The 18,729-nt window shown below is 44.9% G+C and overlaps 4 protein-coding genes across 4 annotated transcripts; 1 reads left to right on the top strand and 3 right to left on the bottom strand.

Moving 5' to 3' along the window:
* Positions 1-1,346: 1,346 nt before the first annotated feature.
* Positions 1,347-2,778, bottom strand: BGW36DRAFT_421045 (uncharacterized protein; the record flags this gene model as incomplete). Its single annotated transcript, XM_046219531.1, has 3 exons — positions 2,314-2,778; positions 1,551-2,261; positions 1,347-1,489 (listed from the first exon to the last, which is right to left on the bottom strand). The coding sequence occupies exons 1-3, from the start codon at positions 2,585-2,587 to the stop codon at positions 1,347-1,349; spliced, it is 1,128 nt and encodes a 375-aa protein (XP_046065571.1). The 5' UTR covers positions 2,588-2,778.
* A 696-nt stretch (positions 2,779-3,474) lies between these two features.
* On the bottom strand, positions 3,475-4,105 carry BGW36DRAFT_391839 (uncharacterized protein). Its single transcript, XM_046217630.1, has 2 exons — positions 3,776-4,105; positions 3,475-3,721 (listed from the first exon to the last, which is right to left on the bottom strand). The coding sequence occupies exons 1-2, from the start codon at positions 3,919-3,921 to the stop codon at positions 3,562-3,564; spliced, it is 306 nt and encodes a 101-aa protein (XP_046065570.1). The 5' UTR covers positions 3,922-4,105; the 3' UTR covers positions 3,475-3,561.
* Positions 4,106-5,698: 1,593 nt separating this feature from the next.
* BGW36DRAFT_391837 (uncharacterized protein) lies at positions 5,699-6,839 on the top strand. Its single transcript, XM_046217629.1, has one exon. It carries the CDS (start codon positions 6,087-6,089, stop codon positions 6,600-6,602), a length of 516 nt encoding a protein of 171 aa, XP_046065569.1. The 5' UTR covers positions 5,699-6,086; the 3' UTR covers positions 6,603-6,839.
* Positions 6,840-8,358: 1,519 nt separating this feature from the next.
* Positions 8,359-18,496, bottom strand: BGW36DRAFT_442375 (uncharacterized protein). The gene is made up of 4 exons (XM_046221577.1): positions 18,100-18,496; positions 10,316-18,048; positions 9,515-10,284; positions 8,359-9,454 (listed from the first exon to the last, which is right to left on the bottom strand). Exons 1-4 carry the CDS (start codon positions 18,444-18,446, stop codon positions 8,717-8,719), a joined length of 9,588 nt encoding a protein of 3,195 aa, XP_046065568.1. The 5' UTR covers positions 18,447-18,496; the 3' UTR covers positions 8,359-8,716.
* Positions 18,497-18,729: the final 233 nt, after the last annotated feature.

Below are 18,729 nucleotides of genomic sequence, written 5' to 3'. Positions count from 1 at the left end.
GCCGACGGTCCGGCACAGTGGTATATCGCCATATATCTTGAGGCTCTTTGATCCAATCGCTGTTGTAGGCATCGTCGAGGAATGCGTATTCTAGAGCCTTAGATTATCACATCGCTCGACGTACGTGAAGGTCGGACTTAAGGTACTAGAACACTTCAATTCTAAATTATCATTCACTCACGGAACGTGCCGAATTCTCTTTCCATTATTAAGCCTGTGCTTGACTCTCATGAGAAGAATTTGGGAGATCGGGTCGTCTGGGTGTTTCACCATGAAGAGTTCAATATTTTTCCGCTTCAGTGCGTCGTTGCTTCTCATATATCCCTTCGACTCAATTACTGTTCCAGGCCGCGCCGACAGCGATGCCATCATCTTTCTGACAGTACTATGCTGGTGCCGACATCGTACTGTGGGACACCATAAGTCGGTAAGCGCCATAATATGAAACGTTATTTGACACCCACTGGCACTCTGTATCACATGAAATTCCCTAAAGCTATCTGTGAAAGTCTAAATAGTGGAGATAGGTTATAAAAACGGAGCACAGGACCTCTCCATATTCTTGGCGGAGTAATCTCCAAAAAATAAAGTAAATCAAATTAAATTAAATAAAAAATAAAAATAAAAAATAGAATTTGTGGCCCGGATTATAGTTGACTGTGCAAGCACCTGTCTTTCCACGCAGTAACTCAAGCACATCATAAGACCCTGTGACCCTGGATTCAAGCTATAAAGAGCCACTTATAACACCGAAGAAAGAGACGTAGCCTGTACCCTAGTGTTAGACCTCTCTTTCTACTACTATCTTTGGGATTAAACATCATGGATAAAATCGAAAACCGCACTACCCAACTACCGGAGCATATGGAATCGTTTTTCCGTCTAGGAGATCAGATCGAGGTCGAATAACTGGGCCCTCAGGCTTGTCACAGGAGTTGAACAGAGATTGTATGACCAAAGAAGACTACACCACAGCCGTTCCAGATCTGTCTCCCCCCTCAAAAATCTCACCAGAGCATCAAATCCTCTAAGATTCAACCATCTTCCCTCTTAAGGGCTATCTCGGGCATATTATGGATTGTATTTACGCGTGGGAACATGGTGGTGAACCTACCGCTGCGCAGTGCCAATGATGGGTTGTTTAGCTACTTCTCCCACGGCATCCTTTACCGACGCCCCGTTGTTGGATCACCGACGTGGGATGTTGACCTCACGGCACACAACACGCGCTAAGGGAGTGAAGTGAATAGTCATACAGTCTTGTCACGTCTTGATTGATTTTGGCACAGGCCATTTACGGCTCTATAGGATCTACCGTGCTATTCTCTCGCCAGTTGGCTTGCGATTTAGGCCCTCCTCTTACATCCACCTAGCCTCACACCATCTGCATACATCTCATATGTATCCGCATTGTTCGCTGCACTCGTTGCGTTCAATTGAAGACAGGCATCTCGCCCATATGCATAGTCGTAGGTGCCGAAAATATGCGCTAGGGAAAACCGTTAGCTAAGCCAATGCCACCATATGTTATCGCTGGCGCTGGGACTCACACATCTCGTGCAGCATCGTCCCCGCACGATCACTGTCGTCACCAGCACAATTCGACGCTAACTCTGGGGAGTCCCAATAATAACTGCATGGCACGATTGTCTTCGTGGAGGGCGAGGCGTAAGCGTACACATCCTCTGGACATTGTGACTGGTCGCACGATATAGTCACGCCAGATGTTTGTATGTTAGCGATACTACCGTAGATGGTTTCCGTGTTTGTCTGCTGGCCCGCATTTTTAAACCATGTAAGCCAGTAGTCCGTCTCAGACCCTGCTGCAGTTTTTGCGGCGGTGGCCATGGAGATAGCGTGGCCAACACTATTTTTCAACGCTGTGATATTTGACGAGGGGCAGGACGAGAAGGCTACGTCGCGCTTCTGGATTTCAATTCCAGAAGCGCGCCTGGTGCGTGCTTCGACATGCCTTGAGGCAAGCTTCCTCAAGTTGGGGGTTATGGCGCGGAAGTTCGAGATGGTCGGCGGGCAAGACAGCATCTCCGCCAGTGCGGTGGGCGCATCGTCACCCACAATATACCTAAAGCTTTGGACAGCGGCCACATTTGCGGTCAGTATGCCAGTCAGGTCGTATATGCCGGATACGTCAACTGGTCTGGTCACAGTCTCGCCTGGCTGGAAAGTCCGGAACATGGACGCGGAAAGACCAGTGCGCCTGTAGTTGACGTATATGCCACCGAACGGAAGGTCATCGCCGGCTGTTCAGGAGGTCAGCCTAACATGGTCGTTCGCATTTAGGTAGGAACATACACCCATCGTGGACAATGACATCGCGTGTTTGATGCTCGCTCAATACAGTGTTGCCCGTGAAGACCGTGACGGGCTCGCTCCCAGTGTTGGTAACGGTGATGTAGGCAACATGGTCTGCGGTATCCAATACGGCAATGGACAGCGGGCAGTCAGCTGCCGCCACGCAGCCATAGAAGGCAGCGACAGCTGCAGAAACGACTCTTGTGTAAAACATTGCTAGAGAACCTTGACTATAACCCTCTTGATGAAATATTGTAAGTATACCGCTTTTCATGAGAATGGAGCGTCGACCAGCCCGGGGGTTTTTATAAGTGGCCCTGCAACAGAAAGAGCTGCCGCCCTTCACGGGGGAACGCTCCTAACCTCACCGAGATTAATTCCTAGTCAAGGTTTAGGCTCTTCGGGCTCTTCAGGTATCAAGACCGTTGTTTAGGAAGGTCCGACAGGCGTATTGAGGGATTTCGGGGGCAAGCTTGTGGTCTTTTCCTCTTGATAGCCTAAACCCTCTATATTCATGCTAACTCGACGCTCATTTCTTGACCCCAAAAATGCAGATAAGGTGGAGTCCAGACTAGTTAATTCAGCCCCGGCCCGAATCCTGCGTTACGTGTCTTGATAATACCTCATGAAGGTACCTATTAGCGTTTGATGGGGTTCTCCACCTGTGGCGCGCTATAAAGCTTTGTGAGAATTTTTATGATGCTAAGAGTGGTCTTGAGAATGCGAAATGCGAAATGCGAAGTGAATATGAAATATTTCCGAGTTTTTGACACGTTGTAGAGTTCGCGTCTTGGATTGAGCCCATTTTGCCTCTATGCCGGCGTGACATTGGCGTGCGGTCGATATTCCATTTTTGAGCCGTAACAGCATAATTTATGCGATCTTGGGATTTCAATTCTGCTATAGCTGCGTTTATTCGAGCGTTGTGGTGCATAAATATCATCAACCAGAGGGTGAATGTTTGCCAGGGTTAAGAAGGACTGCCTATGTTCTAAAATAAAGCAACTATACATAAATTATTTCATTTTCTCCAATATTTTCACCTACCCATACACCAACATTGTGTATGGCATCAGATGGCTCCATTTCTATCTCAACAAAAACGTGCAGAGTGGCCAAATGAATACTGCTGTCTTACTGGCAGAGGAGAATAGACAATTACTAGGCAGAAGATTTTCTTTTGATTGGAATCAGGGTATTTTGAGAAGTATAATCGTTTGAAGACAAGTGTGCATGTCCCGAAAATCATCAACGTATGTGCTTTGTAGAACAAACTACGACTATATTAGTCGCCTTCTCTATGACTCGCCTCAATCGCGAGCAAAAGCCCCTACCCATATATGCGCTTCGTTGTGCTAGGCATATAGGATAATTCAACAAAATACCACAGCGTAACTCTTTAATGACACTATGCTAATCAGCGGTTTTCTAATCCATTAGGATTTTATATTTAATTACTTACAGGAGGGTAACAAGGAGGGTATTTCTTTGGGCAGGGCCCGGCACAGCAGCAGGGCCCTGCGCAATTCGGGTCGTTGTTCGGATCGCAGCGCCTGACAGAGACATCGCCATCCCCAGGCAGAGGGTGAGAATAATAACAGATCGCATTCTAGATTATAGTCGGTGATATATAACTCACAAGGATGAAGACTACTCATTGTAACAGACTACGAGCTTGATATTAATATCGCCTGTAGCATTGGGATGGCAGGCAAAATGGGCTCAATCCATGACCCAAACTCTACGTGTCAAAAACTCGGAAATATTTCATATTCACTTCGCATTTCGCATTTCGCATTCTCAAAACCACTCTTAGCATCATAAAAATTCTCACAAAGCTTTATAGCGCGCCACAGGTGGAGAACCCCATCAAACGCTAATACTGTAGGTACAGAGTAATCTCGTGTACTTTCCAGAAGACCCCAATTCAAGGTTCGCCGATCAGTACCCTGTACGTACGAAGTACTATACCAACCTCGGCTAATTTTTGAAACCTCCACTTGTCCCAAATTACTTAAATTTTGGAGAGATACTATAAATCGCAATTAAACTTAAACTGGAAATAGTCTGGAGGTAGTCATAAAACAATGTTACAAAAAATACAGAGGCAGTTTGGGTCCTTCAAAGATGTGCCAGCCAACATTAGGAGCGGCCATAAGAGTGCGTCGGACTTTTAATCACTATACCAAAAAGGGCGCAACCCTTACTTAGTAAGGATTTCTAGTGGTATTATAGTCGTATATTTATTCTGACAGAGTGGCTGCAGAGATCCGGTCCCTTCAAAGCTATGATCACTTTTCCATGATCGCGGGGTTTTGGCGAAAGGTTTGGGGTGACCAGTCAATAAGATACCGTAATAAGCCGTATGGATGAAAATCGCTCACGCCATCCTCTGCTGCAAAACGCTCTGGCTTATACGAAAACAGGTTGCTCGATGCGGCAGGAGGTTCATTTTAGTCAGGTCCCGCTGATAAGCTCAGCGCCGGGATTGGTCAAAGACATAACTGTACATATGTATGGAAACCATTGTCTACAGTACGAAGTACACACATTTGGAACGAGATGATGTCACAGACGCAGTCATGTTGTCAATTGTTTCTCAACAATACAGTATATTCACCAATGCAATAGTGTTTCGCTGAAGGAAAGGGGTTTCAATATTAGTAATCTTAGTGCAGACTTCGTGATCACTCGATCACCGAGGAAGATCAGGTTAATTTCCTCTCGAGACAAGCCTATCGTCTCGGGATAGAAACCCCAGACAACTGTGGCACTGATCGCGTTGGAGGGTCTTATAACCGATGCTTTGCAACGCAGGAGGAGTAATCCACGCGATCAATGTTCGAATTAGATATCTACTATTTCGAAAAGTTACCCAGGAAATCGGCCCCTACAGCAACGGCATTTCGCTGGCAAAATCTCGGCCGGATAGACCCAGACGCAAGCCATCCATCCTGTTCCGGGGCGGTACAGTAGATTAGGATGGACTCATGGAAGAATGTTTCTGGATACGAAATGATATCACACCCTAAGTAAAGCAAGACACAAACGCAAAAACGAAGAACACGGCCGCAATGCTAGAGGCTCGGCTGTTGATGGCAACGCAAATAGCCTCCGAAACAAGTTCCAGAGACATCGCGATAAGGAGTTAGTACCGTCCAACATCTATCATACACCGCTGTACGGCTTGGGATTAGCCGCGTGTTTTAGATTACTAACCGGAGCGTGGCACAAGGCATTTGTTAGTACGTTTTTTTATTCTCAGGCTATACAGGGATCATGTAAAATTGCGTATTCATGTTCGGTCAATCTTTGGTGTCTAATTTGCTTCATAGTGGAGAGACTTCACCTTACAAACCTATACTCTTGATCATCCAGGAATAGACTTGTGGCTGTAGTAATGCCACTCTACAAGTGATTGTGCTAGTCTCAAAAACCACTCGAATCCCGTAAGGGGGCTTGAGGAGGGTAATCCCGCAAGGTCATGCTACTCCATGATCGGCAACACGACTCCTGTGTGTCGAATTGAATGATCCCCTTGATATAGGACCCTTTGAGCAATCATAAGTCGCTGCGAGTTCTCGGGTATTGAAGAGCTGGACCGGTGAAGATAGACGGAATGGACCTTTGAGGCTTTGGGCTAGAATTTTCGCAGTCTACTTGATTTTCCTCCGCACTTCGCACTTCGCACTTCGCACTCTCCATTTGTCCTATCTGCTTTGTTTCCTCCTTTTAATAATGTCTCTTGATCTATATAAGGACACTTGCTGTGGATGATGATTAATGTGTTTCGATTTAGGTACTATAACCACAAAATGAAATTCATTACTCTGATCGCTACCGGCCTTGCCCTTCTACCTGCCACTGCAGTAGCCCAAGCTGAAGAACCTATCTTTGAACTTGAGTTTAAGGTTGCTCTTTTTACACAAAAAAAGACAACCGTCCAGTTTGAGTTCCAGAATAACGACAACGAACGTCTCTTCTTCACTCCCAGGTATCTCCTTCTGTATAGTTCCAGTAATGACGAAGACCCCGTCTACGACGAGATAGGTGTCGATAGTCAGCTCGTCAATCCCAACGACATTTACCCCTTGACTTTGAGTGCAAACAGCTCGACGCACATTTTAGGCCACGAAAACGCTGAATTTAGCTTCACGTTTGAGGTCGCTCGTTTATCAGCTATGGGTACCGACTTCACGTATACTACCGATCGTTACCCTCTCCCCTACAATGAAGTGGAGATCTGTGACTGTATGGCCCCCGTCGATCTTGTCGCCGTACATACTTGAATGGTCTTGGTACGACGATTCCTCGGTGATGGATGAGGTTAGCATATTCGGTCTTTGTATTCACCCTTGCGGGTGTAAACGTTTGATTGGTGGAAGTGTTGTTCGTATTGGCCGAGTTTGTTGACTGTGGTCGCTGTCCTGAGAGTGGTATTGATAAGTGGCATACCTAAATTGCATACAACATCTGAGGTTGATGAAAGAGGCGGCAAATAAGATCATGAAATGACAAGGTTTTGGTAGTAGGGGATTTTCCCTAGGAGTCGATGAGTCATAGCTCTCCCCATACTGTTATGCGAATGCGAAGGCTGTGTTTTGTGATTGTATTTTTAATAATCTTAATCAATTTCGATTTATTTTTATTAAAATATAAATATACTAGTACTGACGATATTTAATTATATTTATTAGAATTTGAGCTACTCTCTATATATAATTTTGTTAAAATATAAAGATAGAAAAATGGCCGTTTTATATGGCGCGTTATGCTAGGTACTGATACGCTCGCTGAGCTACCTCCAGCGTTGATAGGGTAATAAGCAGAGATCCGCACTCGCCATCTGCGAAAAGTATCCTAGGCCGAATACAGGGGTGATTAGTTTGGTAGGTGGAATAGATTAAGTAGGGTAGTGGCTGCGCTTCCGCCCTTGCCCCTTGCGCAGGTGCGCGCAATTACATCGCGGTTTAGCCTGGCCGATGCACCCTTCTGTGATTTACTGAACCTGGATCAAGTCAAAGAGCCTGGATTTAGGCTCTTAGCAGTTCCCTGCTCCAATATAGTTAAAGTCATAGATTTTGGCACAGTACAGATTATAGAACCTAGATTTTAAAATCCAGATAGAGATAAGATATATGTATTAGACAAAAAATATTTAATACTCCTAATGAAAAGTACCATACATAAAAAAATACAATAAAGTGCAAATAAAAACATACTTTTCACATATTAACCGCCAATTCCGAAATTTCCTTCTATAGTGCGTTTATCAGACCTCTCAAGCTCAAGCTCAAGCCCTTTATCGTTTTTAAAAATTTTCTCAGCTCAATTGCTAGTAGTTTAAATAGAAATAACAAAGAATCATACACACCAATACATGGTGTATACGCATCCTAAAACAACACATCAAGAACTTCTTAATGATTCACACTACAGTTATATTCCAAAGTCATCAGATAAAACCCATTCACAACCCAGACATACTACCCACCAAGTCCAATCTGAAATGCATTAGATTGCCAAATAGCTTATACAAGAGAGGATAGAAAATAAAACAAGCTATTATTCTCAACATAATTCTTAGACCAGCATTAACAAGATATAATGACACTTGATCACAACACCTTTATAATTTTTTCAGTCAGTTCAAAGGCTTCCTCAATCACACGTAACTTTAGTTCCTCATTTTCTATTTTCATATACTTCAACTTATTATCACTAAATAGAAAACATATATCCAAGATTGGAACTATACTAAGCATTATCCCAATACATTCAAAAATTTTATTTATCCAATCAATGGTATCACATTTTATCATCTCCTTATATATCTCGTTGTATGATTTTATTAGATTCTGCAAGAATAGTAATAGAAACTATCAACATCCAGAAAGCAAATAAATAAAATTATACCAAGCGCAGTTAGAAATCCACCCTTTCTATCGTTTTCTAAATGCTTCTGCGATAACAAAACACTCGTGGTCATCAGTAATAAAATCCAAATTGTCAACAGATTTAATAGATAGCTATATAACATTATCAATCATCTATGAGCGACATTTTCTCTCGGTAATAAATGCAGCAGTTTCATCTTGATTTTGATAATCATCGGACCGATCTTGTAATTTCAGGGTTGTAAGCCCTTCTGAAATCTTATCGAGAGTGTACACCCCGCGATGACTGGTCCTGGTGGCTGGCAATTCGGGGTTACACGTATGGTGAGGTGAACAATCAAATCATACAAATGTCTTTGATAGAATATCTAGTCCTTCTACTTCATGCAGAAATAGTGCAGACGAAAGCAAAGTTGTAATCTTACAAGACCTGAAAATATCGACACAATAGCCAACATGCAACCAACACCCCTGCCCAGAAAATCGCCCAGAATAGCCTCCAACGCTCAGTCCTCATCCATCATATCCTCATCGAAATCGAAATCGTCCACCAACTCGAAATCATCTACATCGGCATCTTCTACGGTCTCGGGCTCAATAAACTGGTTACCCCTGGGAGCACCGGACGGTTTTTCGATTCGACTTCGTTCACGTTTCGAGAAGAAGGGATGGTCGGCATCAAGAGGTTTTCCCTGGCACACATACCCCATGGGCGTGTGCGTGAAATCCTGGCCACGACGTCGAACGGCAATCCATTCTTGGAGAAATAACAGTGGTTTCTCTGTAAAAGTTTGGTTTTTTCGAGTTGATTCCTCGTCACGGATTATCATCTCTACATCTTTATTTGAGTGGTTTTCCATTAGATCTTGCGGAGCTTCGATAACTGATTCCAACATCTCAATAGGCGTAGATTCCTGGACCTTCTGATCCACTCTTATCCCAAGGAAATCGCAAATGGACGGGTATTCATCAAACTCGAAATAGACTCTACCTGCTAGAATCCCCAGCTCGACTTTCAGCCAAACAGGCGGTTGCCAGCCACTGGGTAAAGATGGGATAGAGTAATAGGAAAGATCACTGAAATGGGCCATGGTACGTGTGAGAGGGGCGGAATATGTAAGCAGATATATGCCAGAGGGGGGGTTGTTTCGAAGCAAAAGAGGAATGATTATTTCCGCTTCTTCGGGAATAATAACAATGGCTTTCTGCGTGACAATGCTCCACAAAATCCATGTTACTGGACGCTATGAGAAAGTTAGCATGTTATCCAGATTATTTTTTCGCGTCTGAACCGATTCACTCACAATCAGATTATCATTAGGCTGATTTTCGGGGAGCTGGACGGTTCTCATAAATTCATTTGACACATATAACTGCGTGTTGGTGGCATGACTAGTAATACCGTACTTTCTACCAATTGAAGTGCGTTTCAAAGCCATGAAAGCTTTTTCAACTCCTGTTGATTCCAACGCCAGCCTACCAGTCTCGACAAAGCGAACGATATCTGAGTGTAGACCAGGGAATTTCAATGGATGGAACTTAACCGGCTTTTGAACTTCACGGACTGCCTCTACCTCAAACGCGACTTCTCTCTCCTGCTCAACCTCTTGGAGTGCAGAACTATGAACCGCCGAGCCCGAATCCCGGAATGCCTTGCGGCGAGATTTGAGTTCTTTTATGAACTCAGCGATTTCTTTGCTAACTGTTCCTGATCCCAGAAGTGGACTTCCAGACCTTTGAGTCTTGGGAGCGTACAGCTGCTCAAGGGTTTGCTTTTCAGCTTGTCGTAGGACTCGCAAGTATTCATCCCTCTGGCCCTCGCTTCTAAGGAAGTTTGGATACCGTGAAGTTGCCTCAATTCGCTGACAAAAGTCCATTCCGTGCGCAAAGTAGAGGGGCTGCATCTGCTCGATTCCACTGGCAGTCTGTTTTAATAGCCACGATACCACGTCATGGGAATCTATCCTTTGTCCGACTGTCTTTTCCCGATAGTCTAGAATGCTGTGATAAACTTCAGGAGGAGCGATGAAGGTAACTGATTGGGTCGTTGCTAGCTGCCTCAATCTCATAGCAGCTTTCCGAGAGTAATCAGTATTGTAGTACACGAACATGAGCTAATGGAAACTTACCCTGAACAGTGTGGTCTTTTGTCTGTCCTAGACCCAGCGTGAGTGCACCCCTCGCATCAGCCGGGAGCTTCAAATCGGTACCTCGAGTATGAGCTTCGTCGAGGTAAATCAGACACTCGCTGAGGTTGTCTGCATACGATGACGCTGACAAAGGTAGTCTGTTCCCTTGCTTATACAAAACGAAAGGCCGATTCTCAGAATCAAAGTAAACAGCAGCTGGTGCTTCCTTGTAGATCGTAAGCCAAGTCTTCGCTAGCGTGAGGTTATCCATCTCGAGAATCTGGGCACCCGCATCAATGAAAATTCTCAACTTTAAATCGTACAATAGGTTTAGTATATTCCTTTCATTTATACGTTTTCCAAGAGCGTCCGAGGCAACAACGAACCCTCTATTTCGTGGTTGTAGTAAATACGTAAGGACCTCGGCATTCGTATGAGACAATGCATCAAGATCTCGTTGCTGGATAGTGAGTGGCAGCATCGTTTTATTATCATTTGTTCCACTGAACCCCGTTGTAATATTACGCGGCGAGGAGCGTGTCGAAAACAACGGGATATCCCATCCATTAGCTTGTAGTTTAACATCGAATTGTTTTGCGTGTCTCGGAAAAACGAAGTGATTCAGGTAATAGTCAATCACACTCATGTCTAAACGTAAGTGGGTCCATATTTCATGCAGCTGAACCTCATCATCGATGTTGATATTATTCCATTCACGGAGAGAATCTGGGAGTGTCATTGAGCCCTCGGTCCACTTGTCATAACCGCTGGCTGGATCGTCCGATTTAAGAACGTGAGATAAACTTTGTCGCAAGTGCTGGATTTCGAGACCGCCGAAGTAGAACGATAAACAAGTGAATAAAATTGCAACATCTGGATGCCCCCATTCGGCCTGCTCTGAAGGAACTCCTTTGGCATGGTAAGGCACAGCGATTGGGTCTCTATCTGGATGAAGTCCATATTGAACATTGTAACGCTTTTTCAACGTAAGCAAAAGTATCCTATGAACGAATAAACCTCTCAAGAGATACAGAGTCTGCTTTGCACTTCCTTGTTCTCCGAAAACTCTGTTGATCCTGCTCCTGGTGGAGGAGTCAATACTCGGGTCTGAGATAAATTTCTTGATTGCCAAACAATCTGCATCAGTTCTGCCTCTCATTGACAATGCAGGAATGTATCCACGGATGACGTCGTCAACCAGCAATTTGATTAACGCGTCTTCTGCGTCGCTTCTTAGAAAGAACACTAGAGGAAGCCCACCCTGCGGCCGCTCGTATACCTCTATGCTTCTGGATAGATGTTTCTGAAGATACCATAAATGTCTGGCAACAAGTCTTAAAATCATTTCAGATGTCTCCCAACGATATGGGTACCCATCCACACTAGCCTGCGTGCCAGAAGGATATATGAGCTGAGTACGAGTGCTGAGTGTGACGTCGCTCTCATCTAAAACATCTCGACACACCTTTCGAAGGGAATTTTGGGTTTTGATCATCGTGTAGGCTTCTTTGTGTCGGCCATCCGAAAGCCTTTGCAATCCGCTAAGCATAAAAGAAAGGATGTGTTCGGGCAAAGCAATCATCACACCTGAGCTTCTCATCATTTCCGTATGAACTCTGCTATATGTCTGAATAGTGTCTTCATTGGTTGGGGTCTTTCTGGAAAATGGAAGGTGTCGCACTTGACGGTCCAACAAGCCACCCAATCGAGATTGCATCAACTGTGCGGTCTGCAGGAGTAACGCTTTTGGCACTATGACTCGGACTAGCTTCTCCTTGTCTGCTAACTCTGCAACAACCATAGGCATAATACAGGATGTTTTCCCTTGACCCATATTCATTTGAAGAACCGAATTTGAACCTGATGAGGGATTCATTGTAGCAAAAGCAACATCGATCTGGTCCTTACGAATCAGAATATTTGACTCGATCTCGAGAAGCAGCCATAGTGGATGATCGAATATGTCCCAATTTTCATGGCCAGTATTCATCATCTCTTCTCGTACACGTTGGTCATCCTGTCGTAAAACAGAATCTTCCAGTCGCAGGAGTCGCTGGGTCCATGTCACTGCTTCCCCGTACCTAATTAGCCGCTCTTTCATCCCTGGACCATATCCATTCTGTGGCTCAGATGCCAGGCATCTCAATAGATTGACGGGTGTAATGCAAGGCCACAATCCGCCTTTTAGCAGCCATCCCGACCGATAGTCGTCTTGTAAAAGTTGGTCCAGACCATGGAAACAAGACTGCATGTATTGTGTGAACTGAAAGGACTCCTTGGCCACGGCTGGGGCGTATGGCATGACAGCTGAATTTGTGGCAATGTCAGTAGCATTCACAAATTTATCATGCAACGAACGCAGACTCCTCATGAGGTCCTCGGCGTAAGTTCTCTCAACTGTTGAAGTAGAGCCGCTCAATTCTTTGATTATATTTTGAAGCTCAATTAACTCCGGGTTTAATGCGCTGTTGACGGTTTTTCTGTCGGGTACGTGGGAGAACGTATGTCCTTTGATTTTATCAAGTCCCAACGGCTGTTGTACATTCATTGACAAAAGATCGTATAATGCCGGGACTTCACTACCACGGAATCGTGTGAGGTAAGTTATCTCCTCTGTCGACTTGTAAGGTGGTACTACAACTTGGAAACTGCCTGATCTGTCGTTCAACACCTTTTGGATTCGCTCAACATATTGGGACAGTTCATAATTTTGGAACATTCGGAGCCATTCTGGTTTTATTATATCCAAAGCACGAGAAATATCGATCAGTAAAACATTTCCAAGTGTTTCAAGGTCAGGCTCTCGGCATGGCCATTGCTTCAGCAAAGATTCAATGAACTCTTCGCAGTCTGAGTCGACGTTTATCTGATACTCGCGCTCTGCCGCCTCCAGTTTACGTCGAACCTTTGAATGAAGCGAAGTTCCGAAAGTCTTGCGCTCATCATCTGGGTAAGGAACTCGGCATGGCTCGATCAGCCGCTTCAGATAGTAGATCGTCGGGAAGTCGCCCGGGCGGAAATACGAGTATAAGGGCCATGAGGGAGGCTCTAATACTTTCAGATCATCAATGGTGACGAAGGAGATCAGAGTGCGAACAAGAGACATGTCGACGTTGTCTTTAAACGATATACTGCCGAACAGGAACATCAGTTTGTAGGTGTTGTTTCGTTTACTATTTCGTCCGAGTTTAACCAAGGCGCCGAATTCCTTAGCTAGGTCCACGTTCAATTGATCGCTCAGTAGTATGTCGCTAAATTGTTTGTCGAATCCTCCAATATTCGACCAATTACTAAATATAGATGACAAAGAACTAGTGTAAAATGTGCTCTGGTGCCAATTGCGTAGCAAGGTTGTTGCGATATAAACGTTGAGGTGCGCTTGGCTGGAAATATCCCGATCGCGAGAACCATAGATGATATCTTGAGGGGCTGCGGTGGTGGCACAGACATCGAAAGTCCGCTCATACAGCCTCCGTCGCCAAATACTACGATTTTGAAGATGCAACTGGTCTTGGTCACACTCCAGATCGAAATCTTCGTTTTCCGTGGAAATGTCTCCTCCTTTTCGCGGATGGAACATAGTGAGGATCTTCGACTTCTCAAATAGACTATGTGTTAGCTTCCTGAATTCGTCCTTCTGAATGTCTGTGCTCAATTTTGGGTCCCAATCCACAGTCTGCATAGTGCGCAGTCCCTGATAGGAACCTCTTCTAGGTGATAATCTGGATATCGAAAGAAGGATTCTGGCAGGTCCTTGACTAATCGGCGCCCAGGGTTGGCAGATCCCAGAACTCAAAAACTGCAATGCTTCCTCAGATCCGGTGCGTCCAGTGAGGGGATCCGGAACCACTAGGGAGGTGTACGCATGTAGCTGGGCCTTGAAATATAATAGTCTTGGTTCTGCTGGACAATCGAGTCTGCCTAGCATGTCGTTGATCTGAAAGCGGCCATAATCACCTTGATTTTTTACCGTCACAGAGACATCGTTACCGATCAAGTCGTATTCTATATCTCCCAAAGGAACAAGTATGCTTCTCTTATTTGGGTTTTTGATGTCACGTATGACAAGTTTACTCTGGAGGCCATACATTGTTCCAGCATCCTGGTTAGGGTCGATTTCCGAACCCAATTGCCTGCAACGTAGCAGACCATTTGCAACCCAGAAAGATAGCTCCAGACGGCGCAAATCAATATTGAGCCCTTTTTCAGCCTGAAACATGGTAACCCTGTTACTTGGCTCAAAGTCTTTAAAAATGCGCGCAATTCGTACAAATGTTGGGCTGCGAGGATCCACTAAAGTGTGTTTGTCTTTCCTCCTGGCAATCCGTCTTGGAACATCCAGCCGCCAGCATGTAAATTTCGAAATCCAGATATCAGGAGCTTTTCTAATTTCTATAACACCAGTATTCAAATTCAACCAGTGGAGACAGTTCTCTATCAAGTCGGCTGGCAAGTCTAATCCAGATGAGCCATGGAAAAGACTTGGGGAAATAAGCTCAAGTATGTTATTCCCAAAGCATGCTCGCATAAACACTCGCTTATCCCGGAATCCCATGTGGATTTGGTGATTTTCCATTGGAAATGGAACCATATATGTCATTCCAGGGAGTCCAGAAGGGATCACAACAACTGGCTGCTTTCCAAAAAGTCTCTCAAAAACTAACAGAGACCTGTACTGCGAAGGCAATTTTCCAATTGGGGCTCCGTCAATGAGCAAATGCCCGGCGAGGAGATGATAATGCAAAGTTTGTGGACGAGAATGGGCTGATGCACGAAAGTCCGATCGAAACCACCAATTGCAGTCGTGCTGGACCGGCTCCATTTTGGTCAGAAACGACATTTCATCCTCGTTCCGCTGTAACCAGGTAGATTTTATTGCCGTAGTCAAAGACCCCGGCGAAAGCAAGAATAAACTTCTGAGTCTATCTCTCATATTGTGAACCATTTTGACATCGTTGATCAGACTATTCCACAAATATGGAGGTAGCATTTCCAAATCGCCGATCATGTTATCCTGTAAAGTGATAGAACATTCAATGAAACATGACAGTGTTGATGAATCCATCATTTTGTTCTCAATATAAATAAACGTTCTTTTGCAAATGAGAGCGACAATAAAAGCATACATAGACGCGGCATGGGTTATCTCCGAGTTATTAGTTCTAGTTGACTCCAGACGTAAGGCTCTGATCCAATTAAAAGTGGTTTCGCGGACAATTCCAACAAGATTCAATGCATTGGCACGAACACTTCCTGGGCCTATAGCGTAAAGGCGAAGTATCAGTGTCAGAAGCATTGACATGCAATTTGTTTCACGCCAGTTTCCTGAGATATTTTCTAGTCGCTTTGTGATTTGATGAATCAGTGTTTCACAGAATGTTTTGTCTCGGAATATTTTGTGAGCTTCACGAAGTGGGTCGTTGCTATCTGCTGGTCCAGCCTGAACTGTCAGATACGATAAAAGCAAAGCTGTTGCCTCTGTACTGAAGTTTAAATTAGAAGCTCCCAGTTCAATCAAGATATTTGGCCACCTTCGCGAGTGTCCGGCGAACAAGTTTTGGTAGGCTGTGAACTCATGGACATTTAATCCTGATGGGCATTTTCCTTGGCTAGCTACCACCTCATATGAAGTCGGTCCACTTGTCGCAGAAGCTGCTTTGAGAGATTGCTGCAGTTCCAGAAATGGGGATGTCGCCGGGATACTCATGTGGCAATGGTGAAGAAAAGATGGGACAAATGTCTGACTCCCAGTCCACACACCGGTTTGACTATCATAATATCGCAGTTTAAATCCATTGGGAAGGAAAATACTGTCTTGATCGATGGGTAGTCTAACTTCTTTGTAGTGCGTTAAGAGGAACGATTTTGTAACAGAAGCAAGTGACACTCCGCTCTTGTATCTCCCACGGATAAATGGCTGGAGAGGGCCATAGTCAAACAAGGCTTGTAGAGGTTCTTTCCCTTTAATACGAGATGGCTGGCCCACTTCTCCGATGATTCTCCACGTTCCATTCCGATATGCACGTATAGCGTTGGGGCACAGAAGCTCGAAAATGACAGCCTTTGCGCTAACCTCGTCGTCTGGTAAGGGATGCTCCACAACCCCGATCTTCATGCGACGAGCGCGACGCTGAAGGTAACATTTGGTGCAGTGTTTGTCATCGTGTATCGTTCCGAATCTGTCATCTGTAATGTAGATACATGAAGCCCTAGCAATCTGATGCTGGAGATCCTCATATTCGACCGAAAGCTCTTCCCACTCTTTTAATTTTGCCAGACGCAGCCCTTCCGCCGAATATTCAATGTCAGCGCGAGTTTGGTGCATTTTTTGAGAATCTTCTGATTCATCAAAGTATCTTTCGGCAAAGCAACCTTGAGATGGATTTTCGAAAATTGTTCGGCCATGAGACGAACTTCGGCGACGATTCAAATATGACTGTATGCTGTTGAGATGCAACATATCAATGTAGTGCGGTAAGTGCAGGACATCAAGGGACCCTGGATGGATTCCTGGGTGGTAAGCCTTCAACAAAGGAAAGGCTTCAGTTACACTGATATCCATTAGCATCCACAACCTCATAACCGTAAGTATCATAACGCTTTTCTGTTCCGGGGTGTTGTGGTAAGCATTGCCAACGGTATCCAGGTAATGGTTTATCTTATTTGCCAGATCAATGCAGGATGCACTAGGGTCATTCTGATTATTCTTGTCTGCGTAGCGTAGTTCCTTGGCCTCTTCTTCTAATTCAAATAGTTCGCAATACCGCGCCGAGAAATTTTGGAATTGTGCTGCAGTCCCTTCCTTGGAGAAATCGGCAGGGGATGGATCTGCCAATGGCCGCGAAAAGTCAGTATTCGTCGTTGCTCTGTAGGACGATAATAAACTATCAAGATAAGCCCCACTGCTTGATAGTGACAGGGTGATATCTCGCGCGTCGGCATCTCGTCTTATTCTAGGGATTGTTTTTTGAACCTTTCGCTTGAAAGCTTCGTAGGTCTGGTTTATTGCTTGTGAAATTTTTTCCAGGCTTTTGTCAAATACTGGACGAAAAGTGGTGAACATGGATATAGTTGCATCTCGCAGATCCTGGGAGCCTTTGCCTTTGTCAACCTCCAACTTTGTCAGACGACGGGACAGCTTTGCTCTCAGTAGTTGTAAAAGTCCAGGGTCTGTAGAGTCAATAGCGTCGTGAATAAGTTCGCTTAAGACAATACAGATGAGGAATTTGTAGTATACTCGTCCGATCTCCGCTCCATAGAGTGCATACAAATGTCTCTGTACTGCAACTCTCAGCAACAGCCAATACGGACTCCGTCTCCACGGGCACTCTGAACGATCTTGCCAATCTACCTCGTCTCTGACACGCTTCTGCAGAAGTATTGGGGTGAGGCGGCGTCCGTTTGCTTCAATAAGAGTCATGAGCATGTCAGTGATCAAAATTGGGCTGACAGTTTCTCGTGTTTCCGCGGCTGATGACCCAGCCTTGTCCGCACGAACTGCAAAATTCTTAATGGACTCAACACTCGCTTGTTGAAGGAAAAATGCCAAAGGCTGCTGAAAAGAATCAAGCCGGAATTCGCTGTATGGCAAGGCAACAGCACACCCTGGGAAATTCCAAACCAGGGCGTTGGGTGTTTTAAGGGCTGCCTCTGCGGTAGAGGATACCTCGAATGCCTCGAAGACAACGACCTCATCCGAGTCCACCACACTGTCAGACATGTTAGCTAAATCGATAATGATGCGCGGAAGGACCTCATACTCTCGACGAATCAAAAGTCCAGCATTCTGCTCAGTAACATGAAGAATCAACAGATGTCTGCTCTCAAGCAGAGCAAACTCGGTCAACAATCTCGAGTTCTCCAGTCTACCCCCAGTGTTCAGCTTCCGACAAGTTTGAAGAATGCTGCACAGAGTATCCCATTGATGACTGATCTCATCGCGGGTGTAGTCCCTCAAAATTCGGCAGGAATCGCGCAATCGTTTTGCTAGGTTCTCATCGATAAAAGCAAGGTTATCTTCGCGACGACCAGGTAGCTTGGGGGGCAATGCAATATGATTAATGATTTGGCTCAGAACCCGACCAGTGCTGGCTGAAGACTGATCCATATTGGTTGTTCCTATCGACGGGTTTAGTAGGACATTGACTCTGCATGAGATGTATCAAGAAATGAAAAATGTTGTGTGGGAAGGAGGATGTCAAGTGAGCATGGGGAGAGGAAGAAGGTGAAAGCAATAATAAAGTAACCGTTTGCAAGGGAAAAACAAAACATAGGGCAAACGGCGCCTTCCATTTTGGCATAGCCACGGTGGCTGAGATTTTCAGAACGCGTGCAATCCAGACGAATTGGGCGTTCAGAGATAGCTGGACGTTGAATACAATTTTCAGGAT

This window comes from Talaromyces proteolyticus, assembly GCF_021365285.1.
Source record: "Talaromyces proteolyticus strain PMI_201 chromosome Unknown BGW36scaffold_16, whole genome shotgun sequence".
Taxonomy (NCBI): Eukaryota; Fungi; Ascomycota; class Eurotiomycetes; order Eurotiales; family Trichocomaceae; genus Talaromyces; species Talaromyces proteolyticus.
This window is presented reverse-complemented; position numbering and strand designations above follow the sequence as displayed.

Excerpts from the sequence above, each read along its gene's own strand:
- BGW36DRAFT_391839 (XM_046217630.1), bottom strand. The coding sequence starts at position 3,921 with ATGCGATCTGTTATTATTCTCACCCTCTGCCTGGGGATGGCGATGTCT. Across the intron at positions 3,722-3,775 it reads ACCCTCCTTGTTACCCTCCT|TGTCATTAAAGAGTTACGCT; the intron begins GTAAGTAATTAA and ends TGATTAGCATAG.
- BGW36DRAFT_391837 (XM_046217629.1), top strand. The coding sequence starts at position 6,087 with ATGATGATTAATGTGTTTCGATTTAGGTACTATAACCACAAAATGAAA.
- BGW36DRAFT_442375 (XM_046221577.1), bottom strand. The coding sequence starts at position 18,446 with ATGGATCAGTCTTCAGCCAGCACTGGTCGGGTTCTGAGCCAAATCATT. Across the intron at positions 18,049-18,099 it reads GGACTTTTGATTCGTCGAGA|TGTGGTGGACTCGGATGAGG; the intron begins GTATGAGGTCCT and ends CATGTCTGACAG. Across the intron at positions 10,285-10,315 it reads GTTTCCATTAGCTCATGTTC|CTGCTATGAGATTGAGGCAG; the intron begins GTGTACTACAAT and ends ACTCTCGGAAAG.